Consider the following 19,884-nt stretch of genomic DNA (forward strand, 5'->3'; position numbering starts at 1 on the left):
AGGTTAGGGAGCCATTTTAAGGACCCATAGCAAGCAGAGGATGTGGCAATGAGTACAGATACCCCAGAAACTCAAGTTAGCCGGGGGATAGTCATACATAGACTTAGCAGTTTCTCTGGATAGTAACTGCCACCACTGTACCCACAGCATGTCTGGCTTGATCACATTGTCTGAAGGCTACTCCAGATTTAACCCACAAAGAAGATGGCCCTGTTGAATTTGAGCAGTGTGGACAATGTACAATGTGTAGTAGTTAGAGTGCTTTAGTGCCCTGGGACCCATGGCAGAGGGCAGAGGTGGAAGTAATGCAGGTAGAGGGACACAGTAGGATGATTGAGGCTTGTGTGAAATAGATGCATATTCAGGGGTGCCTGGGTGACTCAGACAGTGGGCTCAGGTCATGACCTCAGAGTCCTGGTATCAATCCCTGAGTTGGGCTCCCTGCTTGGTGGTTAGTCTAGTGGACCAGGTATTTCCTGCCCTCAAAGAGTCAGTCTTTGTCATTAACTAGAAAACATTGGAGAACATTTGATAGTAATACCCACCCTCAAGGGCCCTGACATTTACCTTACACTAGCTAGGGCTGTTAGAAGGAGGAGCTAGGTTTGTCCTAACTTTTTTGGGCCAAATGTCACACTGATCTACCTTCTGACCTTACTCATGTTTCCACCCTCTGGTGGAACTACCAGTGGTAGTTCCTGGTAGGTAATTACCTGGTAGGTAGGTAACTACCCAGTAATGGCAACTGCTTCTTTTACAGAAAGGCGAGAGGACCTTCGAGGAGGATTTATGCTTTGCTTTTTGGATGATGGAGCAGGAATGGATCCAAGTAAGTGATGAGATGATTTCTTCTTTGGGGGAGGATGTAACTCTTTTTACTAAATACTTACTGTGTTGTTTTTCTGTTGCCTTACTGTTGTGACTAGAAGATCCACCTGGAGAGAGAGAGGTCTGTTGCAACATCTCAGGCTTAATTCCACTAATGGATTTGCCAGATCTTGTCCTAGCATGGGAGATAGGATCTGAATGGCAACCTGAAGTCAGTCAGATTACCCGTCTCTTGACATTGTATTTATCAGCTTGCACAACATCCTGGAGCAGGAACTACAGAGGCCTCCCTCAGCCTTCATACATACCATGTTCTGGTAACAGAATAAGGGCATAGTGATGGTGGTACTGACAGGCCAGTCAGAGGTTGTTTCCATTTGCTCATGGTTCTGAATTTCCTTGGAAGGTGGTTTTAGTAGACAACACAGCCCTGCTTAGATTTAACTAGGCTCAGACCTTTGATTTTTGAGGATCCTGGGGAAGAAATGTAAATGCTTTCACTTTCTTTGTACCTGTGACTTCAGGTGATGCTGCCAGTGTGATCCAGTTTGGGAAGTCAGCCAAGCGAACGCCTGAGTCCACCCAGATTGGGCAGTATGGGAATGGGTTAAAATCGTAAGTATACTAGAAGCCTGTCATAGGACTCAGTACAGAATTAAGCAATACTGTCCTGCTGCTGTCCAGTGAAATCTTTTCTGTTCCTTATCCTTCTGGAACAGAAGAAAGGTCAGAAAGAAGTAGTAGTTTGGGAACTTAGCAACTGCTGTACAGCAAGGTTTTCCTTACAGATTGAAAGAATGAACATCCTAAACCATTTGGGGTGAGAGAAGCAAACTATAGGTTTCTCTTGACAGTGTGCTGTGGAATTGCATCTCTCCTCCTGATGAAAATTCTTATTTTTACCCTTTGGTTTGAGGATACAAGTGGTGGTTTTGTGGGGTTAGGATGTATTTGAGATGCTAAAGGGGTTGCTTCATGGCACTGCAGTGTTTCCTGATCACCCGCCACGTGTCATGCTTTGACCAGGCACTGGGAATCCAGGGTGAGTAATGGAGATCTGAATCCTCCCTCTCAGAGGACATGGTCTCCACTTCTGTGTCCTGCTAGACCCTGTAGCAGGGACATACCTAATGTCTTCAGATCCCTTGGGACTTCTTTCTCAGCCCTTGGTTCCCACTTGTTTGGTGTTTGGAATGTGTTGTTCTGGTTTTGAGTGAAGCCCCAAGAGAAAGGTTTCTATTTCTGAAATGCTCACTTCCAGCTGTACATACCTTTGGATGGAATAAGATTTAGTGGAATTGGAATTTGTACAAATGGAATTCTGAGTCACATTTCCAGTCTTGCTGTGGAAACATGTTGTTTTGTTCGAGAGAGGGTGGTGCTTTGGTCAGTCAGCAGTAACAGTGGTCCCTCGCATGCAGCATGCTTTGGCAAGGAAAGAGAGTGCTTCCAAAGACACTGGGGACATGGTACCTGGACTATTAGTCTTTCAGGGGAGAAACCAAATGGTAGTAACAAGTTCTTACCATGTGCCAGGCACTTTGCTAAAAACTTTACTTGAATGATCTTATTTATTCCTTCTATTCTTATTTATTCTCATTTCCCAGTGAGGAAATTGAGATTTATGGGGATGAAGTGATTTGCCCAGAGGTATAAAAGTGTAGCCCAAGGTATAAAAATATAAAAATTTTATATCTTATAAAAGGTATAAAAGTGTAGCCCAAGTGTAGAGCTGAGATATGAACCAGGTCCTTTTGACTGCAGAGCTGAAGTGGTTACCCATCTCACTTCAGTCATACAAATTAAAGTTCAAATCTCACCTCAGCCACTGAATTATTTCTCTGAACTTCAGCATCCTTTGTAAATTGGAATTATAAATACGTGCTAAGTAAGTTAAGGATTAAATGCTCTTACTGCTTTGAGAGCCTTAGACTAGTTTCTGGATTCTTACTTTATTTCTCCTTTGATCTTTCCATGGCAGATTCCTGGTTTGAATCGCTAGATCTAGGGTAGGGCCTAGGAGTCTGGAGGTAGGTTCCCCATGGTTCTAGTGCTGGTGCCCTAAATCCCAGTAACTGAGGTCTCTTAGTGTCAGTGTGAAAGAAGTCCTGACTTCCCATCTGGATTGTAGTCCAGTCTCCTTCTACCCGATCTTAGCAGTTTTGTGGCCTCGGGCAAGCTCTTTCACGGCTCTGCATATGTGTTTTCTAATCTAGAAAATGCAATTCTATTCTCTGACCTTCTACCTTACAGAGCAAGTTTGAGGAGCAAACAAAATAGGACTCTAACGGTGCTTAGAAGACTGGGAAGTTGCAAGTGTTGTCATTAGCATATTTTAGTAGACTGAGTTGTAAAGGATGCATTCAGTTGGAGCCATCTAGTGTTGAGAGTGTATTTATTTTGAAACCAATTCAGAAGTTGAAAAAGAGTTTCAGAAGGGAGTGATTTGTGGTGAGAATAGGGCTGAGAAGCAAGGAAGCCAGCAGAGAGGTGGCATTTTTGGGGTTGTTGCTCTTAGCCTCCAAGGTCAGGATCAAAGAGAGAAGAAAGAAGCACAAAGTGAGAGTTTTTGCCAAATTAGACAAGAGCAAGCTTTGACAGAAGGGAAGGTAATATGCCTCATTTTGCTATCCGTAAGCTTCAGGGGAGAAGGAGGAGGGCCGTGAAATCTGTCAGAGGAAGGAGCATTGCCAGCATCTTGGGAACTGGAGGAGGAGAAAGAGAACTTGGCAGCACCCAGGGTGTCTCTGGATAGTGTCCTGGGCGTTTTCCTGAGCATTTGGGGAAATGGGACATGGCATTCATTTGTGTGTTTGGCATGCCAGCCTGGTTTGTATTTGTATGTAGAAGAAAGTAATGAGGCTTTCCACTGCCATCTCCTCCCTGGGGTATTATGAAGACTAATGAGATAATAGCCATAAAACCCCAGAAGCTGCTTCGAAGAAAGGAGCTAAACAGCCCCTTTGTTCAGTGGGCAATGAACTGTTGGAACTTCTGCCCTGTTCCATGTTGCCCAGAAAGGCCTGTCCTTGCCTGTTCCTCACCTGATTTAATGTGGCTAAACAGAGGAAGGAAGCAGTTGATTCCATTCACACTTTCACCTTGTGGAACCCAGCCTCAAGGCACATTTCCCAGAAACCAGTTGCATCTAAGAGCAGGGACCGCCTATGTCATAATGAGCTTGAAGTGGCAAAACCATTTTGAGACAGAAGATGGTTGAGGTTATAGGATATGAACCAATTATAGGCCTCCTTAAAAACTATGATTAAGAATTATATTGTGTATGGTTAGCCCCTGTATTTGGCTTAGCCTTGGGATCATACCATTTTTGTTTTGTTTTGTTTTGTTTTGAGGACTTAGTGAGTGTAGATTGTGGGCTGTGCCCTTGATGGTGCTGCCATTTAATGAGTGAATGTGAAGGAATTTGTGTCAACAAAGGAAGGACCAGATGGGAACTGGATGTCGTCAGCATGGAAGATGATGTGTTGAAGATATTAGTTCCGGGAGGGAAATTGGATGGTGGCACAGAGAGTACAGCAGCCCTTGTGTAGCTGAGATGAACCTGGTGCATGGGCAGCAGGGGTTACTTGCTGTTGTGGCAGCAGGTCAGGAGTTAAACTTGGGGCTGGTGATCTGTGGTGAATGTGCCCTAGAAGTGTGGTGAGGAAGCCTTGTATGGTGGGTAAGTGGGGTCATGCTAGTTGTGAGGAATGATGAAGGCTGATGTAAGAGCAGAGGGAGTGAGGACTGTGGACCTCATTTCAGGATCCTGTGAGGAAGGGAGGTCTTGAGGAGAGCTCTCCAAAGGCAGTTTCAGTCATGTCCAGAGGGTGAATTCGCTCTTTTTTCAGGTGAGTTTTTGAATCCCTGGGAGAATAACCCATTTCTGCTTTCCTTTCAGGGGCTCAATGCGCATCGGGAAGGATTTTATACTCTTCACTAAGAAGGAAGACACCATGACCTGCCTCTTTTTGTCTCGGACCTTTCATGAGGAAGAAGGCATTGATGAAGTAGGTCCTATCCTCATGGTTGGAGTTATCATTTCACATTTCCTGGGTCTGCCTACGTTATTCACCATGCTGTGCTTATTGGGTTTGCAGGATTGCAGCCATGCCCTCCTTGTGGGATTATCTCTTTGGATTAACTTGTTGAGGGGTTAGGCAGACTTCCTAGTGCGAGAGGAGCTAAAAATTTCAAAGCTTTAACCCTATAACCCAGCAATCGCACTACGGGGTATTTACCCTAAAGCTACAAATGTAGTGATCCGAAGGGGCACATGGCACCCGAATGTTTATAGCAGCAGTGTCCACAATAGCCAAACTATGGAAAGAACCTAGATGTCCATCAACAGATGAATGGATAAAGAAGATGTGGTATGTATGTGTGTGTATGTATGTACACACACACACACACACACACACACACACACACACACAATGGAATACTATGCAGCCGTCAAAAGAAATGAAATCTCATTTGCAATAATGTGGATGAAACTAGAGGGTATTATGCTGAGCGAAATAAGTCAGAGAAGGACAATTATCATATGATCTCTCTGATACGAGGAATTTGACAGGCGGGGCAGGGGTTGACATAGGGAAGGAAAAAATGAAACAAGATGGGATCAGGAGGGAGACAAACCATAAGAGACTCTTAATCTCACAAAACAGAGGGTTGCTGGGGGATGGGGGTGTAGGGATAGGGCAGCTGGGTTATAGACATGGGGGAGGGTATATGCTATGGTGAGTGCTGTGAAATGTTTAAGCCTGATGATTCACAGACCTGTACCCCTGGGGCAAATAATCCGTTATATGTTAATAAAAATAAAAATGAAAAATAAAGAAAAAAATCTCAAAGCTTTAGAGAATAGTTATCCTGTTTCCGAGAATGAGGCCATCAAATGGCAAGAACCAAGAGTTGGATTTTTAGCTTCTCTATACCTGCAGCCTGAATTTAGTCTGGTGGGGTGTCCGTATGAAGAGTTGTTTTATCAAGGGGAATGTTTTGGCTTCTTGACTATGGGTGGAGAGCACAACCTGCAGTAATAATAAGAACTAATAATAGGAGCAGCACTGTCTTTCCCGTATGATGGTGATTTTGTGAAATGTGCTATGATTGTATTTTCCTTTTTAAGAAATTTGTTGCTTTAATTGTCTGTATCAGAAGGTACAAGTCAGATACCTATGGGGCCTGGGCAGGTAATGAAGCAGGAAAGTATATTGAAAACATCATGGTAAGTTCTTTGCTAAATGACAGATGACACTTAGCCCCAGCTCATCATTGCTATGCTGGAAAGAAGTCCTAATGAATCTAGAATATTCTGATTTTAAAACATTACAGTAATTAGTTAATTATTAAGCTAAACACATGCTCAGTTGAGTCTCTTTGTGGCCTGGTGGTTAAGACATCTACGGAGCTGGTCTGGTGAGGTATGTGCTTCCTCGCCAGAGAGGGAATCAGAGACTAGTCTGTCCAGCCTCAGTCTGGACTCTTTCTTCTTTCATGTGTGAGAAATGGTGGCCAGAGCTGTACAGAGGGGACTGAGAGGGTCTGCAGAGAGAAATCCTGAGATAGGTGAATTTAGTTAGGGTTTCAATCTCTCTTAGTTAGCTGTGATTTAATTTGTGCTGGCCCTATTAGATGTGAGCTTAAATCATAACAAATTAGTTCATGGTGGGAATGAAAGACTGTTTTTTCCTACCACCTTTACTTGGCAAGCCAGTGGATTTATTTGCCTTTTTGGTGCACAGTGTCAGTTCATCCATCATACATGCAGTGAGAGAAGTGCTGTAGCTGGAATGAACAGGTTCCTGGGAGAAGGTAGGACAGGAGAACTTTTTGCCAGGCTGTGGTTTTCAGGAATGTTTCCTGATGGACTGGGGTAGTGAGAGGAGGGTGGTCAAGTCCATGGAAATAGCCTGTTGAAGGCCCTAAGGGCTGGTGAGAGCTGTGGGATCGGAGTTGGCAGAGGGGCTACCTGAAGAAATGTGGTGGCCTCTGGAGAGCAGGGAGGGATAGGTCAGGTTTGATCTTTTAAGTAAAGGTGGTGTGGCAGTATCAGATTCTCTTTTAAAAAGGTCAGTTTTGTGGGGCACCTGGGTGGCTCAGAACGTTAAGGATCTGACTCTCGATTTTACCTCAGGTCAAGATCTCAGGCTCCTGAGATTGAGCCTCCATTGGGCTACACCCAGTGCATAGCCTGCTTTAGATTCTCTCTCTCCCTTTCCCTCTCCTTGCCTGCTCTCACTCTCGGTCTCAAAAAAAAAAAAGGAAGAAGAGGAGAGAAAGACAGGTGTTGGGAGTAGACTAGTTGAGATTCCCTAGCTGTGTGTGGCCTGGCAGGACCGAAGCAGGGAGGTCCTTTTAACATGGGAGGCCCACAAATCTGGTATTTGATCAGTGGAGAGGGGAAGGAGGGTCATGAATGATGTAGGTTCTGGTGTGGCAGCTGGGGCATGATGTGGGCTGTTTAGAGCTGGTAAAGAATGAGAGTGGCGCCCTGCTCTTTGGTGAAGAGTGTAAGTTCCCCTGGACGTGAAAAGTTAAGTCTGGGTCGTGAGCTTCTGGAGAGGCCTGGGCTCTGGGATCCTTGGTAGCAGATGAGCTCACCTAAAGGGGTGTACACAGTGAGAAGAGGACCTGGGATCTCAGGGATGCTCTTCTCCAGGGAGAGGACAAGGTGGCACAAGAGACAGGAATGAGGAGATAGGTAGGAGGAAAACTAGGAGAGTGGTGACATTGAAATTAAGTGTTCTGATGACTGGGATAGGTGCCAGTGGAAGTGTATGCTGTTTAAAGTAATGCTGTTGTCACCTGGGCTGTTGAGAAGAATGGGGGTTGCAGAGTCAGGTATAGATTCACAGAACACAAATGGAACTCTGTTCCTCGGGTGAAAAAACTAGGTTGAAGTTTTTTCCTTACTTGGTGCTAGAAGGTCACTATTTTAGATTGTACTCTAGCACAAATTCAGCCAAGATTTCAAAATAAGATCATTTTCTACTGAGTAGGAATGTGTCCAAACGAGCTCTAGGGATGAATACCATTAGGAATAAAGCTTCTTAGAAAACAGTAAAATGTCTCAGAACCCTTAAAAACAGTTTATCACCCTGACACTTCTTAAAATACAGAACCCCTTTATTCTCAGAGTAGGCTGTTTGATTTGAACCTTCAAGGTGGCTGAGACTGGTTTGCTTTACAGAGGGAATCAAATGTCAGCTATCCACAGGGCTCCTGGGCAGCTGCCTGAGAGAGGAGCACATCTAAAGGGTGTGGCACTGAGGGTGGGGTTTTAGAACAAAGAGTAGGATTTTTTCCCTCCAGTTTTATTGAAGTTTAATTGATGAAGGTAGGATTTTTAAAAACATAAGATTAAATTCCATAGTATGAAATAGTATATTAAAATACAGGTACAGGGCACCTGGGTGGCTCAGTGGGTTAGGCCTCTGCCTTCGGCTCAGGTCATGATCCCAGGGTTCTGCGATTGAGGCCCGCATCAGGCCCTCTGCTCAGCAGGGAGCCTGCTTCCCACTCTCTCTCTGCCTGCCTCTCTGCCTACTTGTGATCTCTCTCTGTCAAATAAAATCTTTTAAAAAAATGCAGGTATAGTTGAGAGGATAATTACAAAGTGAACACCTACGTAGCTGTCCTAATAGACTGATACTAGAAGCCCCCAGTGTGTCCCCTCACTAGTTGTATTCCTTACTGCATCTCTGAAGGAACCACCTTCAGGTAACTTTTGTAATGATTATTTCCTTGTTCTCTTTAGAGTTTTGGCACCTGTGTTGTGTATGCATTCTTGAATAGTTTAGTTTTGTCTATTTTATGTTTATGTAAGTGGGCTCATACCATAAGATTGATTTTTTTTCTATTTTGTCTTTTTCATGTAACAATTTTTTGTTGTTTTTGTTTTAGTAGGGGGAGGGGTAGGGAAAGAAAGAATCTCAAGCAGGCTTCATGCCCAGCTCAGAGCCCAACATGGGGCTTGATCTCACAACCCTGAGATCATAACCTGAGTCAAAATCAAGAGTCGGACACTTAACCAATTGAGCCAACCAGTTGCCCCTCACATAGCATTGTTTTTGAGATCCATCCATGTTGATGCTAATAGCTGTTAGTTTGTTCATTGTCATTACTACACACTATTCCATTGTATAAATATATGATAGTATAATTTATCCATTCTAAATTGGTTGCTGGTACATATGTACAGGACACACTGCCAGGTTCTGGAGTGGAATTGCTGAGTTGTATGTTTAGAGGTACCTTCAGATTCACTAGATAAGTACAAATATCTTTTCAGTAGTAGAAAGAGTAGAATTGACACCAAATTAGGAGAATGGCCAGGGCCATCCCAAGCAGGGAACTGCCCATGCAAAGACCTCCAGGGCATAAATCAGCATATCCCAGAGCACCTAGTGCTGTGAGGCTGAGTCTTGGAAAGGGCAGAAGTCAAATGCCTCTGATGTCAGGCTACAAAGCTTGGATCTTTCCTCTGGGGCAGTGGGGCAGTGTGGAGCCACTGTGGAGAGGGACAAGATGGGGGGTACATTTTGAGGGAGGCTGTTCTGGATCTTCCATCAGTGTCTGCCTGTGCTTTCTCCAAAGGTGATAGTCCCATTGCCCACCTGGAATGCTCGGACCCGGGAACCTGTCACAGACAATGTGGAGAAGTTTGCCATTGAGACAGAGCTCATCTACAAGTATTCTCCCTTCCGCAATGAAGAGGAAGTTATGACTCAGTTCATGAAGATTCCTGGGGACAGTGGTAAGTAGGCTTGAGCCTACAGCCCCTAGAATCTAGGAGCTCCAGAGCCATGAATGGTGTGGGGATGGGCAGGTGGCGCCTACCAGGACAAAAGGAGGATTTCTTTCCCAGGAACACTGGTGATCATCTTCAATCTCAAACTCATGGATAATGGAGAGCCAGAGCTAGACATAATCTCAAATCCAAGAGATATCCAGATGGCAGAGACTTCCCCAGAGGGCACGTGAGTGTGGCTGAGAAGGGAGGGAAGTCTTGGAACTGGTGTTCATTTTCTCAGGGAGAGAGCTCAGGAGGTGAGTTTAGTGAAAGGGGGAGGGGGAGCTCATTCCTTGAATTTCCCAGTATTGGAGTTGATGAAGCTGAGCACTCCATATTTTCTTACCACAAGCAGCACGAATAGGACAGCAGCTCCACAGCTAAGCCAAAAGAAAAGGTTAATGATCCCTTGCCCTGACTCCTTGATTTGGAAACAGCCTTAGAGGTGGGGGAGGATTTGCTGGGTCTGTGGTGGGGCCAGTGGTAGGGCTGGGTCAGGTGTCTGTGGAGTGCCTATGCTGGGGATTTAAGGGGTGTGCATCCCACACTGAGGGAGCAGCCCTTCAGGGTGGTGAGAAAATCCAGGATATGAGGTGGAGGGTTTGCAGAGAGGCTGTCCTGCCATATCTTTGGCCAAGTTGGTTGTGGGTGGGTGATAGCACTCTTCCATTCCTGCCACCTCTAGGAAGCCAGAGCGGCGCTCCTTCCGTGCCTATGCTGCTGTGCTCTATATTGATCCCCGGATGCGGATCTTCATCCATGGGCACAAGGTGCAGACCAAGAGGCTCTCCTGCTGCCTATATAAGCCCAGGTAGGGGCCTGCCCACCCTGGTCTGCTGTTCCCTTCAGCTGAGAATGGGGCTGTGGCTGTATTTCTTATGGGCATTGTTGGGGTGATGGTAGGAGTGATGATGATAAGAGGCTCTGACAGTGTTGACTGCATTTGGGCCTTTAAGCTCCTTGTGATTTACTGCATAGAAACTTCTAAGTCTTGAGGAGGGGGCACAGATGGCTGGTGAGCTCTGAAGATTGTTGAAGCTTTCTGAGTGTGAGTTCTATGACATGGAGGGTGCCCTACCTGGCACGGTGAAATGAGCCCCTCAGCTTTAGGGCCAAGGGACCTTTAGATACTACACAGGAGAGAGCAAAGGCCCTGGCTGATTGCTGAGATTTGTTTCTTCTGTGGGATTATTGACACATCTGGTGAGTAGTGAGGTTGCTTATCAAAGATGGAGCAAGGGGAAAGTGGAATAAGGAGTTGAGGATTTTGCTAAACTAAGTTTTTGTTTTTGTTTTGTTGGGTTTTTTTTTGAGAGGGAATGAGAGAGAGAGAGCACGAGACGGGAGAGGGTCAGAGAGAGAAGCAGACTCTCCACTGAGCAGGGAGGCCTATGTGGGACTTGATACTGGGACTCCAGGATCATGACCTGAGCCAAAGGCAATCGCTTAACGAACTGAAACAACCAGGCGCCCTAAAATAAGTTTGTTTTTGACTCATCATGAATATAGTGTAGCTTGGAAGGAAGCAGGAACACAGGGTGCTTCTTGAGTTGCACAGGTTGCTGCCCTACGCTGCTGCGACTTGGGTCTTCAGGTTGCTTTTTCCCCTGTTCAGGATGTACAAGTACACATCAAGCCGTTTCAAGACTCGCGCAGAGCAGGAGGTGAAGAAAGCTGAGCATGTAGCGCGGATTGGTAATGTGCACTCCCTGTCCCCTGAGCAGGAGGTGGGATCAGGTTGGAGTGTCTGGGGGATACTTCTGGCCAAAGCAGGATCCAAAAAAAGCTCTGTCTAGCTAGCACCCAGGGGCAGGCTCTTCTGAACCACTGGTCTAGTTCCTCTTGCACCCCTCCCCTTGCATGCCAATCCTCTCAGCATATTTTCCCCCAGACTCTACTTTATCAGCCATTTTTAGGGACTTAGCTAAAATAGCACCAACTCCTTGATTTGCCCAGAGTGAAGAATCTCATACTTTCCTTTGGCCCAAATACTTGTGAAATTAGTTTTCCTGACTCCAGGGCAAAAATCTCAAGGTTTCTCATGGTGATGGGGCTTCTTGGCAGCTTGGTGGAGAGTAATTGGCTGAGGACTTTGATACCTTCCAGCTCCTGCTGAGGATGTAACTCTGGTTGCCTTGGGCAGTTTTTGACCTGTTCTGGTTCGTTTATAAAGTTAAAAAAAAAAACATGTCTAAAGTATAAATAGTGCCTGTTTTGTTTGAGGCCTCCAAACAAAAGGATTTTCCTTTTTGTACTGACTCTGCATTCCAGGCAGGGAGGTTGGAGGCAGCTCTTCTGTTCCTTGACAGTGTACATACATCTTGCTCAGTGGGTACTGCATTGTGGGATTCAGGAGGGATGACTAAGAGTTTTTGAACCTTTGTATTCTTTAATCATGTTTTTTTCTGGATTTTAGCTGAGGAGAAGGCACGGGAGGCAGAGAGCAAAGCTCGGACCTTAGAAATTCGCCTAGGTGGAGACCTCACACGGGACTCCAGGGTAAGGCCCCAAATCTAAGCAGCTGTTGTCTAACATTTCTGGCATTAGGATCCCAGAGCTGGCCTGGCTCAGCCCCAAGCTAGTTGTGAACCCCTCGCCCTAAAGCTGCAAAATGGGACGTTAAGATGTTTCTGTAATCATTATTGAACACGCTGTATGGCAGAATCTTGGCTAATCATTTCAACATCCTAACAACGATATGGAGTGGCCACTGTTAGTATTCTCAGTTTATAGAAAGGGAGATTGAAGTGAAGATGGTCACTTGCCCCAGGTCACATACCTGAAGGGGTCTTCGTTCTCTACCCCTCTGTCTGACACTATTATTTCAGTTGGGGGTGTTTCCTCCTTCATTTCAGCCTGGTTAGGTAAAGTACAGCTTTTGAGTTTGTCCCCATTAAGGTCGTTTTTCTGTAGAAAAGAAGTAAATCTCTAAGTGTGGTTCTGAATCCATGTGATTTAAACAGAAGTTTCAGATGGGATTGTAATATTGCCTGCTATGGCCCACAGCACCTCCTCCCCTCACTTGGTGCCAATGTATGTTTCCAGGTGATGTTGCGGCAGGTCCAGAACACAGCCATTACCCTCCGAAGAGAAGCAGATGTCAAGAAGCGGATCAAGGAAGCCAAGCAACGGTGAGTGCCAGGGCTGGCTTTTGTGGGTTTTTTGTTTTTAAGATAGATTTATTTATTTATTTATTTATTTGTCAGAGAGAAAGAGTGAGAACACACACAAGCAGGGGGAGCGGTAGGCAGGGGGAGAAGCAGGCTCCCTGCTGAGCAGGGATCCCATATATAGGGCTTGATCCCAGGACCCTGGGATCATGACCCTAGCAGTAGGCAGCCGCTTAACCAACTGAGCCACCCAGGTGTCCCTGGCTTTTGGTTTTATAAAATTATGTAACGTTTGTACTCATTATTGACAATTAAAGAGCTTCAGGAATCCTCCCCACCTTGTGAGTTTGCTCTTCTATCACAAAGATTGCTTTGAGAGAGCCAGTGATGTTGTGGTCCCAAATGCTTGTCAGTGCCCACTGTAGGTTTTCTCCTGAGGTAGGAAAAGTCAGGGCAGGGCCAATCCCTGGAATAGAACACCAGACCTTTCTTCCTGGCCATTTCCACTCGTCCCTCTGTTTTTTCTTTTTTTTTCCTCTCTCTCCCTTCCTTCTCTCTCCGTTTTTCTCTTCATTTTTTCTTTTTTCTCTTTTTCATTTAAAGGATAAATTTATATTTATATATATATATTATATTTATTATATACTTTATATAATAAATATATATATTATATTTATATATATATAAAGGATATATACTTATATATATTTATATATCCTTTAAATATATATTTAATAATATATATCATATATAATATGTATATACATCATATATATATATGATGCTAATTATATAAAACTTGTAAAACACAGACCATTTTTAGAAATACCATCTTAAAACTACCTTATATTAGTTCCTTCTGGTACTATTTACTCTTAATATTTTATCCCGGGTTAAAATATGGAGTAATGCTTTAGATTGAGTTTTGGAGAATGGGTACTTGCCCTGGCTCATTAGATTATCTCCATATCCCATTTTATGTCTGGAGCTTCTCGGCACTGTGGTCTTAGAATTCCCAAGTTGCTGTTTCTTGGCCTTCCTGCCACAGGCATATAGGTTCCCGGATTCTTCTGAGTCAGTGCACCGCTTATTAATCCGTTTTTCAACTCCATGATTTTGTTACTCATATGAGGGTCTCTTCTCTCACATACATGTTCATCGTTCTAGTGAATTTTTACCTTTTTAAAATTAATTACTGTCATATTAGTGGACTAGGTATGACCTTGTGTTTAGCCCACCATGTAAGTATCTTCACAGAGATTTGCAGCAGCTTCACAGTATCACGTTCATACTTAAATCTTAACATCCCTGTTTTGTTACCAGAAGCCAGCCACAGTCACATGCTTTTAATTAGGGATGCTCAGAGTCACTGCACAGTACCATACCCCTACCAGGTCTGATGGGTTACACATTTGACTGTAAGTGCAAAATTTATTTCTTAACGTGTCTCAAGTTTAAGCTTAAGCTCACATATCTTAAAGAAGATGGTGTTTGTGTGTTAATTGGTTGATCTGCTTACATTTATCTTGTGTCTTCTCAGAGCACTTAAAGAACCTAAGGAACTGAATTTTGTCTTTGGGGTCAACATTGAACACCGGGACCTGGATGGTATGTTCATCTATAACTGTAGCCGCCTGATCAAGATGTATGAGAAAGTGGGCCCACAGCTTGAAGGAGGCATGTGAGTATTACCCACCAAGAGCTTTTCAGCCCAAGGTGGTGAGTGGGCCAGTGGGGTGACAGAACTGTCTTCTTTCTCCCTTCAGGGCATGCGGTGGGGTTGTTGGGGTTGTTGACGTGCCCTACCTGGTCCTGGAACCTACACACAACAAGCAGGACTTTGCTGATGCCAAGGAGTACCGGCACCTGCTGCGGGCGATGGGGGAGCATCTGGCACAGTACTGGAAGGACATTGCCATTGGTAATTCCCTTTCTGTTCACTTCTTACCTTAGGAAACCCTTAGTGCCCAAGGGTGTAAATTTAGGAAGAGCAAGAGGCTGGCTCCTAATATGTGTGGGTGTTTCCTTTCCAGCCCAGAGGGGAATCATCAAGTTCTGGGATGAGTTTGGCTACCTCTCTGCCAACTGGAACCAGCCCCCATCCAGTGAGCTACGTTACAAGCGTCGGAGAGCTATGGAAATCCCAACCACCATCCAGTGTGGTGAGCTGGTGGTCGGAACCTCCTTCTGACTCTCCACCATAATCCATGACCCTCTTCTCTCTGTCCCCTTGCTGGCCTCCTGACTTGACTTTCATGGACTCTGGGTCCCACTGGAGAGGAGTCTGTTTGGTGATGGCCCTGGGAGCTAAGCCTTGGGGCTGTGTCAAGTCCACCTGTCCCTCCTGAATGAGGCAGAGGGTATCTAACTTGCCAAGCCTAACTTTGGTGCCACATTCTTAATGGTGTGAGTGATGATTGAGCCAGGATCCTGTTAAAGGAGGGAGAGAGGCTGGGAACATTGAAAAGTTCACGATATAAAATGTCTCCTCTTGCTGGAATCACCGTCCCTGAGAAGAATTACTATTCTGCAAGGAAGGCAGAGTTGTAGCCAGCGTAAAGATCTTTGCATGGAAAGTTGGGGGCATCTTTGCCTTGGGCCTGGGTGGGAGGAGCCTGTTTACTAAAGATTGTTACGGGGCAAGGCTGATGTTTGTGGGGGTGTTTTCTGTGTCACAGATTTGTGTCTGAAGTGGCGAACCCTCCCCTTCCAGCTGAATTCTGTGGAAAAAGATTACCCTGACACCTGGGTTTGCTCTATGAACCCTGATCCTGAGCAGGACCGGTGAGCACTTGCTCTAACAAGATTGTGGGTATCTCCTCTCTCCCCACTGTATTCTCTCTATCCTTTGGGTAAATAACTCGCTGTGCATCTTGAGGTCAGTGCTGATATCCTCACATCTCTGTCTTTCTGCAAATAAGTGCCCTGGAAATAAGAATAGATGTCTGTCCTGCAGTGAGTATTCATTCTGTACATTTGGGAACCCTGATGTTGTTGCTGTGGTGAGAGAGAGCATGGGTTGGGTGAAGAGGAAGGACCATGTCCTACTTAGGGCCCTGTTTTGCCATCACCTCCCTAACCCCCTCTTTCTACAGATGTGAGGCTTCTGAACAGAAGCAGAAGGTTCCCCTGGGGACATTCAGAAAGGACCTAAAGACACAAGAAGAGAAGCAGAAGCAGTTGACAGAGAAAATTCGCCAGCAGCAAGAGAAGCTAGAAGCCCTGCAGGTGTGTGGGTCATGGGCAGTGGACAGAGCTAGCTATTTTGTTTATGTATTCCAATGTGGTCAGAAAATAAGTATCCTATCAGAGAGGTAACTGCCATCAACTAACATATCCTAACTTTTTATGACTACCTATGTGCACATAAATACATATTTTATAATAAAAATACGGAAATTATGTGTCATGACGCATACTCTTTAGTGCATACTTTTTTTTTTTTTAAGATTTTGTTTATTTGTCAGAGAGAGAGAGAGGAGCAAGAGTGAGCACAGGCAGACTGAGTGACAGGCAGAGGCAGAGGGAGAAGCAGGCTCCCTGCTGAGCAAGGAACCCAGTGCGGGACTTGATCCCAGGACGCTGGGATCATGACCTGAGCCGAAGGCAGCCGCTCAACCATCCGAGCCACCCAGGCGTCCCTAGTGCATACTTTTCTTGAGATACTTTTGCAGAAGTGAATTTGAAAGAGTAAGAGGGTTTGTAGAATCTTACGGCTTTTTTATGACTACTTCCCAAGTTATTCTCCAGAAGATATATTAAATTCTGTTTTTTACAAGCAGTACATTTATTTTAAAATATTTTGCAATTTAATAGGCAAAGATACACATCTTATAATTTGAATTTCCTTCATATTTTTAAATTCGACATTTTTTTTATTCATCAATTTGTTTTTTCAGGATAGCTTATTCTCATTTTTTTCATATTTTCAGGTTTTTGAGATGTATTTATGGTATTAATCCTTTTTCATTTTATTATAAAAAGCTTTTTCTTTTCTGGCTTCAGTGTATGTGCAGATGTTACACTAATCTGGATGTCTTAGGCCTGCCTCTATGTCTGCTGAATCCCACTCATCCTTTCTGACCTTTTCCATCAGGCTTTTCTTACCTTTTCTGGCTTCTTTTATAGAATTTAGTTCATTAACACTTTTTCCTGGTCTCTCAATTGCTAGATTAATCACATAAAATCCTGTAGTTTGCTGATGATTTAGGGTATTTTTTGTCTCCCCAGTGAGAATGGGAGTCTTACAATAGTAGGACTGTGGCCTAGGTTTTCTTTTTTATACGTACACTGTCCCAGCCACATAGTAGGGATGCAAAGAGTATGCTTGAATGTACCAAGACATTCAAACAGCCTCATCATCATGTTTGCTGTGCAGAAAACCACACCTATCCGCTCCCAAGCTGACCTGAAGAAATTGCCTTTGGAAGTGACCACCAGACCTTCCACTGAGGTAACGCCCAGGAGAGGGGGAAGGGCTTTTTCTTAGGTGTCTCACGCTGTGCTCAGTGTTCTTACTCTCTTGTTCTCTTTCAGGAACCTGCACGTAGACCTCAGCGACCTCGGTCACCTCCTTTACCTGCTGTGATTAAGAATGCCCCAAGCAGACCCCCTTCCCTGCAACCTCCCAGGCCAGCCAGCCAGCCCCGAAAGGCTCCTGTCATCAGCAGCACCCCAAAACCTCCTGCCCTGGCAGCTCGAGAGGAGGCCAGTACATCCAGGGTGCTGCAACCACCAGAGGCACCCCGAAAGCCTGCTAACACACCGGTTAAGACTCCGCCCCGGCCCACCCCTATAGTGCAGCCACCGTCACCATCTCTGCTACCCAACTCCAAGAGCCCTCGGGAGGTCCCTGCTCCCAGAGCCATCAAGACTCCAGTGGTCAAGAAGCCAGAGCCACCCAGTAAACTCTGCCCAGTAAGATGCTTTATCTCTTCCAGCCCCGAGTCTACCCTCAGTGGTGTAGGAATGGAATCAGGCTGTGTCAAAGCTGTACTGGGGGAGCCTCACTGGAGGTCATAAAATCTAAAGCTTCTTGTTTCCTGAGGAGGAGTCTCAATAGCTGAAGGGACTTGATCTGGTCAGGGCACAGATCAGGGTGATTTCCTGTCCAAGGAGCTCCTCACTGCTCCCTTCAAGTTCTGGTCTGCCATAAATTTGAGTCCCCACCACCAGCTTCTATGGTATAGCTATAGGTTGGCAGCTTGGTGACAGCCATGGTGGGCTACAATGGTCAGCATGTCTCAGGGTGGTCATAGCTGACTGGCCAGGCAGGCTAAGGGAGAAATAAACTGAGAGGCTCACTCTGCTACAGCTTTGAGCAAAGGGCCTTGTGGGCACAGGGACCAGGAGGTTGCTGTATACTGAGTAATGTCAGGAGGCTCAGCCCTGAGGGAAATGAGAAGCATATGAATGGAACAGCTCCTTTAGGCCAGGTGGAATCTTCCTGCACTTCAAGGGCTGACAGGGGCCCTCCTTATATTCCCTCTCCTCTTGCTGTAGACCACACAGGGTCGGAAGCGGACTCTTGGGGTCTCTGATGAAGAAGAAGCTGAGGAAGAGGCTGAGAGGAGGAAAGAGAGGTCTAAGCGGGGCAAGTTTGCTGTGAAGGAAGAAAAGAAGGACTTGAATGAGGTAGGTGGTCCCAGGTGAGGTTAGAATGTCCTTCCCCAGGATTGCAGTCTGTACCAGCTCCATTTGTTTTGTGATTTGAGCCTCCCAGAAACCCAGTTCATTTCTATAGGACTCAGTCACGCAGATGACTTAGAAACATGGTGCCAGGTAGGCTTCTGAGTGAGACTGGCTTCTGGCTCTTATCACTGGCTGGAGGTCACACATAGATCAGGGTGGCTTGAAACCATTTGCCTCCCGGTGTCTGTGACTTTTCTTTGCATACTGTCTTGTTTATAAAGGTGACAGAAGGGTAGATACTCAAGTTAGTGATTTAAGAGCAGCTCTTGGTGAGACATGGAAATTTAAATGACCACATATAAGATAATATGAAGTGACAGCTAATGACCTTGGGTTCCAGTCATTTGAAAATCTGCTTTTCTGGGGCACTGGGGATGCCTCTAATAGACTCTCTTCTCCTTATAGCTCTCAGACAGTGCTGGGGAAGAGGACCCAGCTGACCTTAAGAGGGCTCAGAAAGGTGAGTTTGGGGAGGTACGTGGCAGCCTGTGGGGAAAAAGGGTAGTGGGGCCCCTCTGCCAGCAACTGCTTATTCCGAAGTCTCTTGAAGGTTTTTCTGGCTCTGGGCTCTTGTGCAGCAGTGCTTCCAAGTCTGATCCTGAGAAGAATTCTGAAGATAACACACCCTTATCTGTATTTTTAGCACAGATTTCTTGGCTTGCACTTCTGGCAGGCTGTCATCCTGCAGCTCTTTGGCACCCTCCTGGCAGATGGGGAAGGAAACCAGGGTGGCTGGGCTCAATGTTCCTGGCAAAGTATGGCCAAGCATGTAGGGGTTCTTGTCCCTGCAAATCCTGGGACCACCTCTCTCAAGGTGGCCCTGGCTGAGTGGGGAACTTTGTTAGTTTTTTGACTCTTGCTCCATCCCCATTCTCTCAGATAAAGGGTTGCACGTGGAGGTGCGTGTGAACAGGGAGTGGTACACAGGCCGTGTCACAGCTGTGGAGGTGGGCAGACATGTGGTGCGGTGGAAGGTGAAGTTTGACTACGTGCCCACAGACACCACTCCGAGAGACCGCTGGTAACACCCCTTTCCAGAGGTTGACAGAGTTGGCCAGGCCAGGGGGAGGTCTCTCCCTGGTCTCCCAGCAGGTGGCTCATCCTGGGCATCTGGGATGCACATGACGCAAGTGCTGTGTGACTTCTAGGGTGGAGAAAGGCAGTGAGGACGTGCGGCTGATGAAGCCCCCTTCTCCGGAGTACCAGAGCCCTGATACACAGCAGGAGGGCGGGGAGGAGGAGGAGGAGGTGGCGGTGGCCCAGCAGGCTGTAGCCATGGCAGAGCCCTCTACTTCTGACTGCATCCGCATAGAGCCTGACACCACTGCCCCGAGCACCAACCACGAGACCATTGACCTGCTCGTCCAGATCCTCCGGTATGTGTGTCTTCCCACTCAGGCTAACTGTGGCGCTCCGCACTTTTTCTTGCTATTCTGAATTTGTTCCCACCTTCTC

The 19,884-nt window shown here is 45.8% G+C and overlaps 1 protein-coding gene across 5 annotated transcripts in view; it reads left to right on the forward strand.

The window, feature by feature from the left end:
• MORC2 (MORC family CW-type zinc finger 2) overlaps positions 1-19,884 on the forward strand; it is a 61,751-nt gene that overhangs the window by 15,541 nt on the left and 26,326 nt on the right. For all 5 annotated transcript variants that reach the window (XM_047697768.1, XM_047697763.1, XM_047697764.1 and 2 more), the window contains exons 4-23: positions 761-829; positions 1,353-1,443; positions 4,730-4,838; positions 9,433-9,592; positions 9,704-9,815; positions 10,314-10,439; positions 11,244-11,323; positions 12,045-12,127; positions 12,674-12,759; positions 14,279-14,419; positions 14,505-14,659; positions 14,772-14,900; positions 15,417-15,522; positions 15,834-15,966; positions 17,117-17,191; positions 17,275-17,655; positions 18,241-18,372; positions 18,835-18,889; positions 19,309-19,450; positions 19,578-19,805. In XM_047697768.1, the coding sequence (XP_047553724.1) occupies positions 761-829; positions 1,353-1,443; positions 4,730-4,838; positions 9,433-9,592; positions 9,704-9,815; positions 10,314-10,439; positions 11,244-11,323; positions 12,045-12,127; positions 12,674-12,759; positions 14,279-14,419; positions 14,505-14,659; positions 14,772-14,900; positions 15,417-15,522; positions 15,834-15,966; positions 17,117-17,191; positions 17,275-17,655; positions 18,241-18,372; positions 18,835-18,889; positions 19,309-19,450; positions 19,578-19,805 (2,593 nt within the window). The remainder of the gene's footprint in view (positions 1-760; positions 830-1,352; positions 1,444-4,729; positions 4,839-9,432; positions 9,593-9,703; positions 9,816-10,313; positions 10,440-11,243; positions 11,324-12,044; positions 12,128-12,673; positions 12,760-14,278; positions 14,420-14,504; positions 14,660-14,771; positions 14,901-15,416; positions 15,523-15,833; positions 15,967-17,116; positions 17,192-17,274; positions 17,656-18,240; positions 18,373-18,834; positions 18,890-19,308; positions 19,451-19,577; positions 19,806-19,884) is intronic.

This window comes from Lutra lutra, chromosome 12 (genome assembly GCF_902655055.1).
Source record: "Lutra lutra chromosome 12, mLutLut1.2, whole genome shotgun sequence".
Taxonomy (NCBI): Eukaryota; Metazoa; Chordata; class Mammalia; order Carnivora; family Mustelidae; genus Lutra; species Lutra lutra.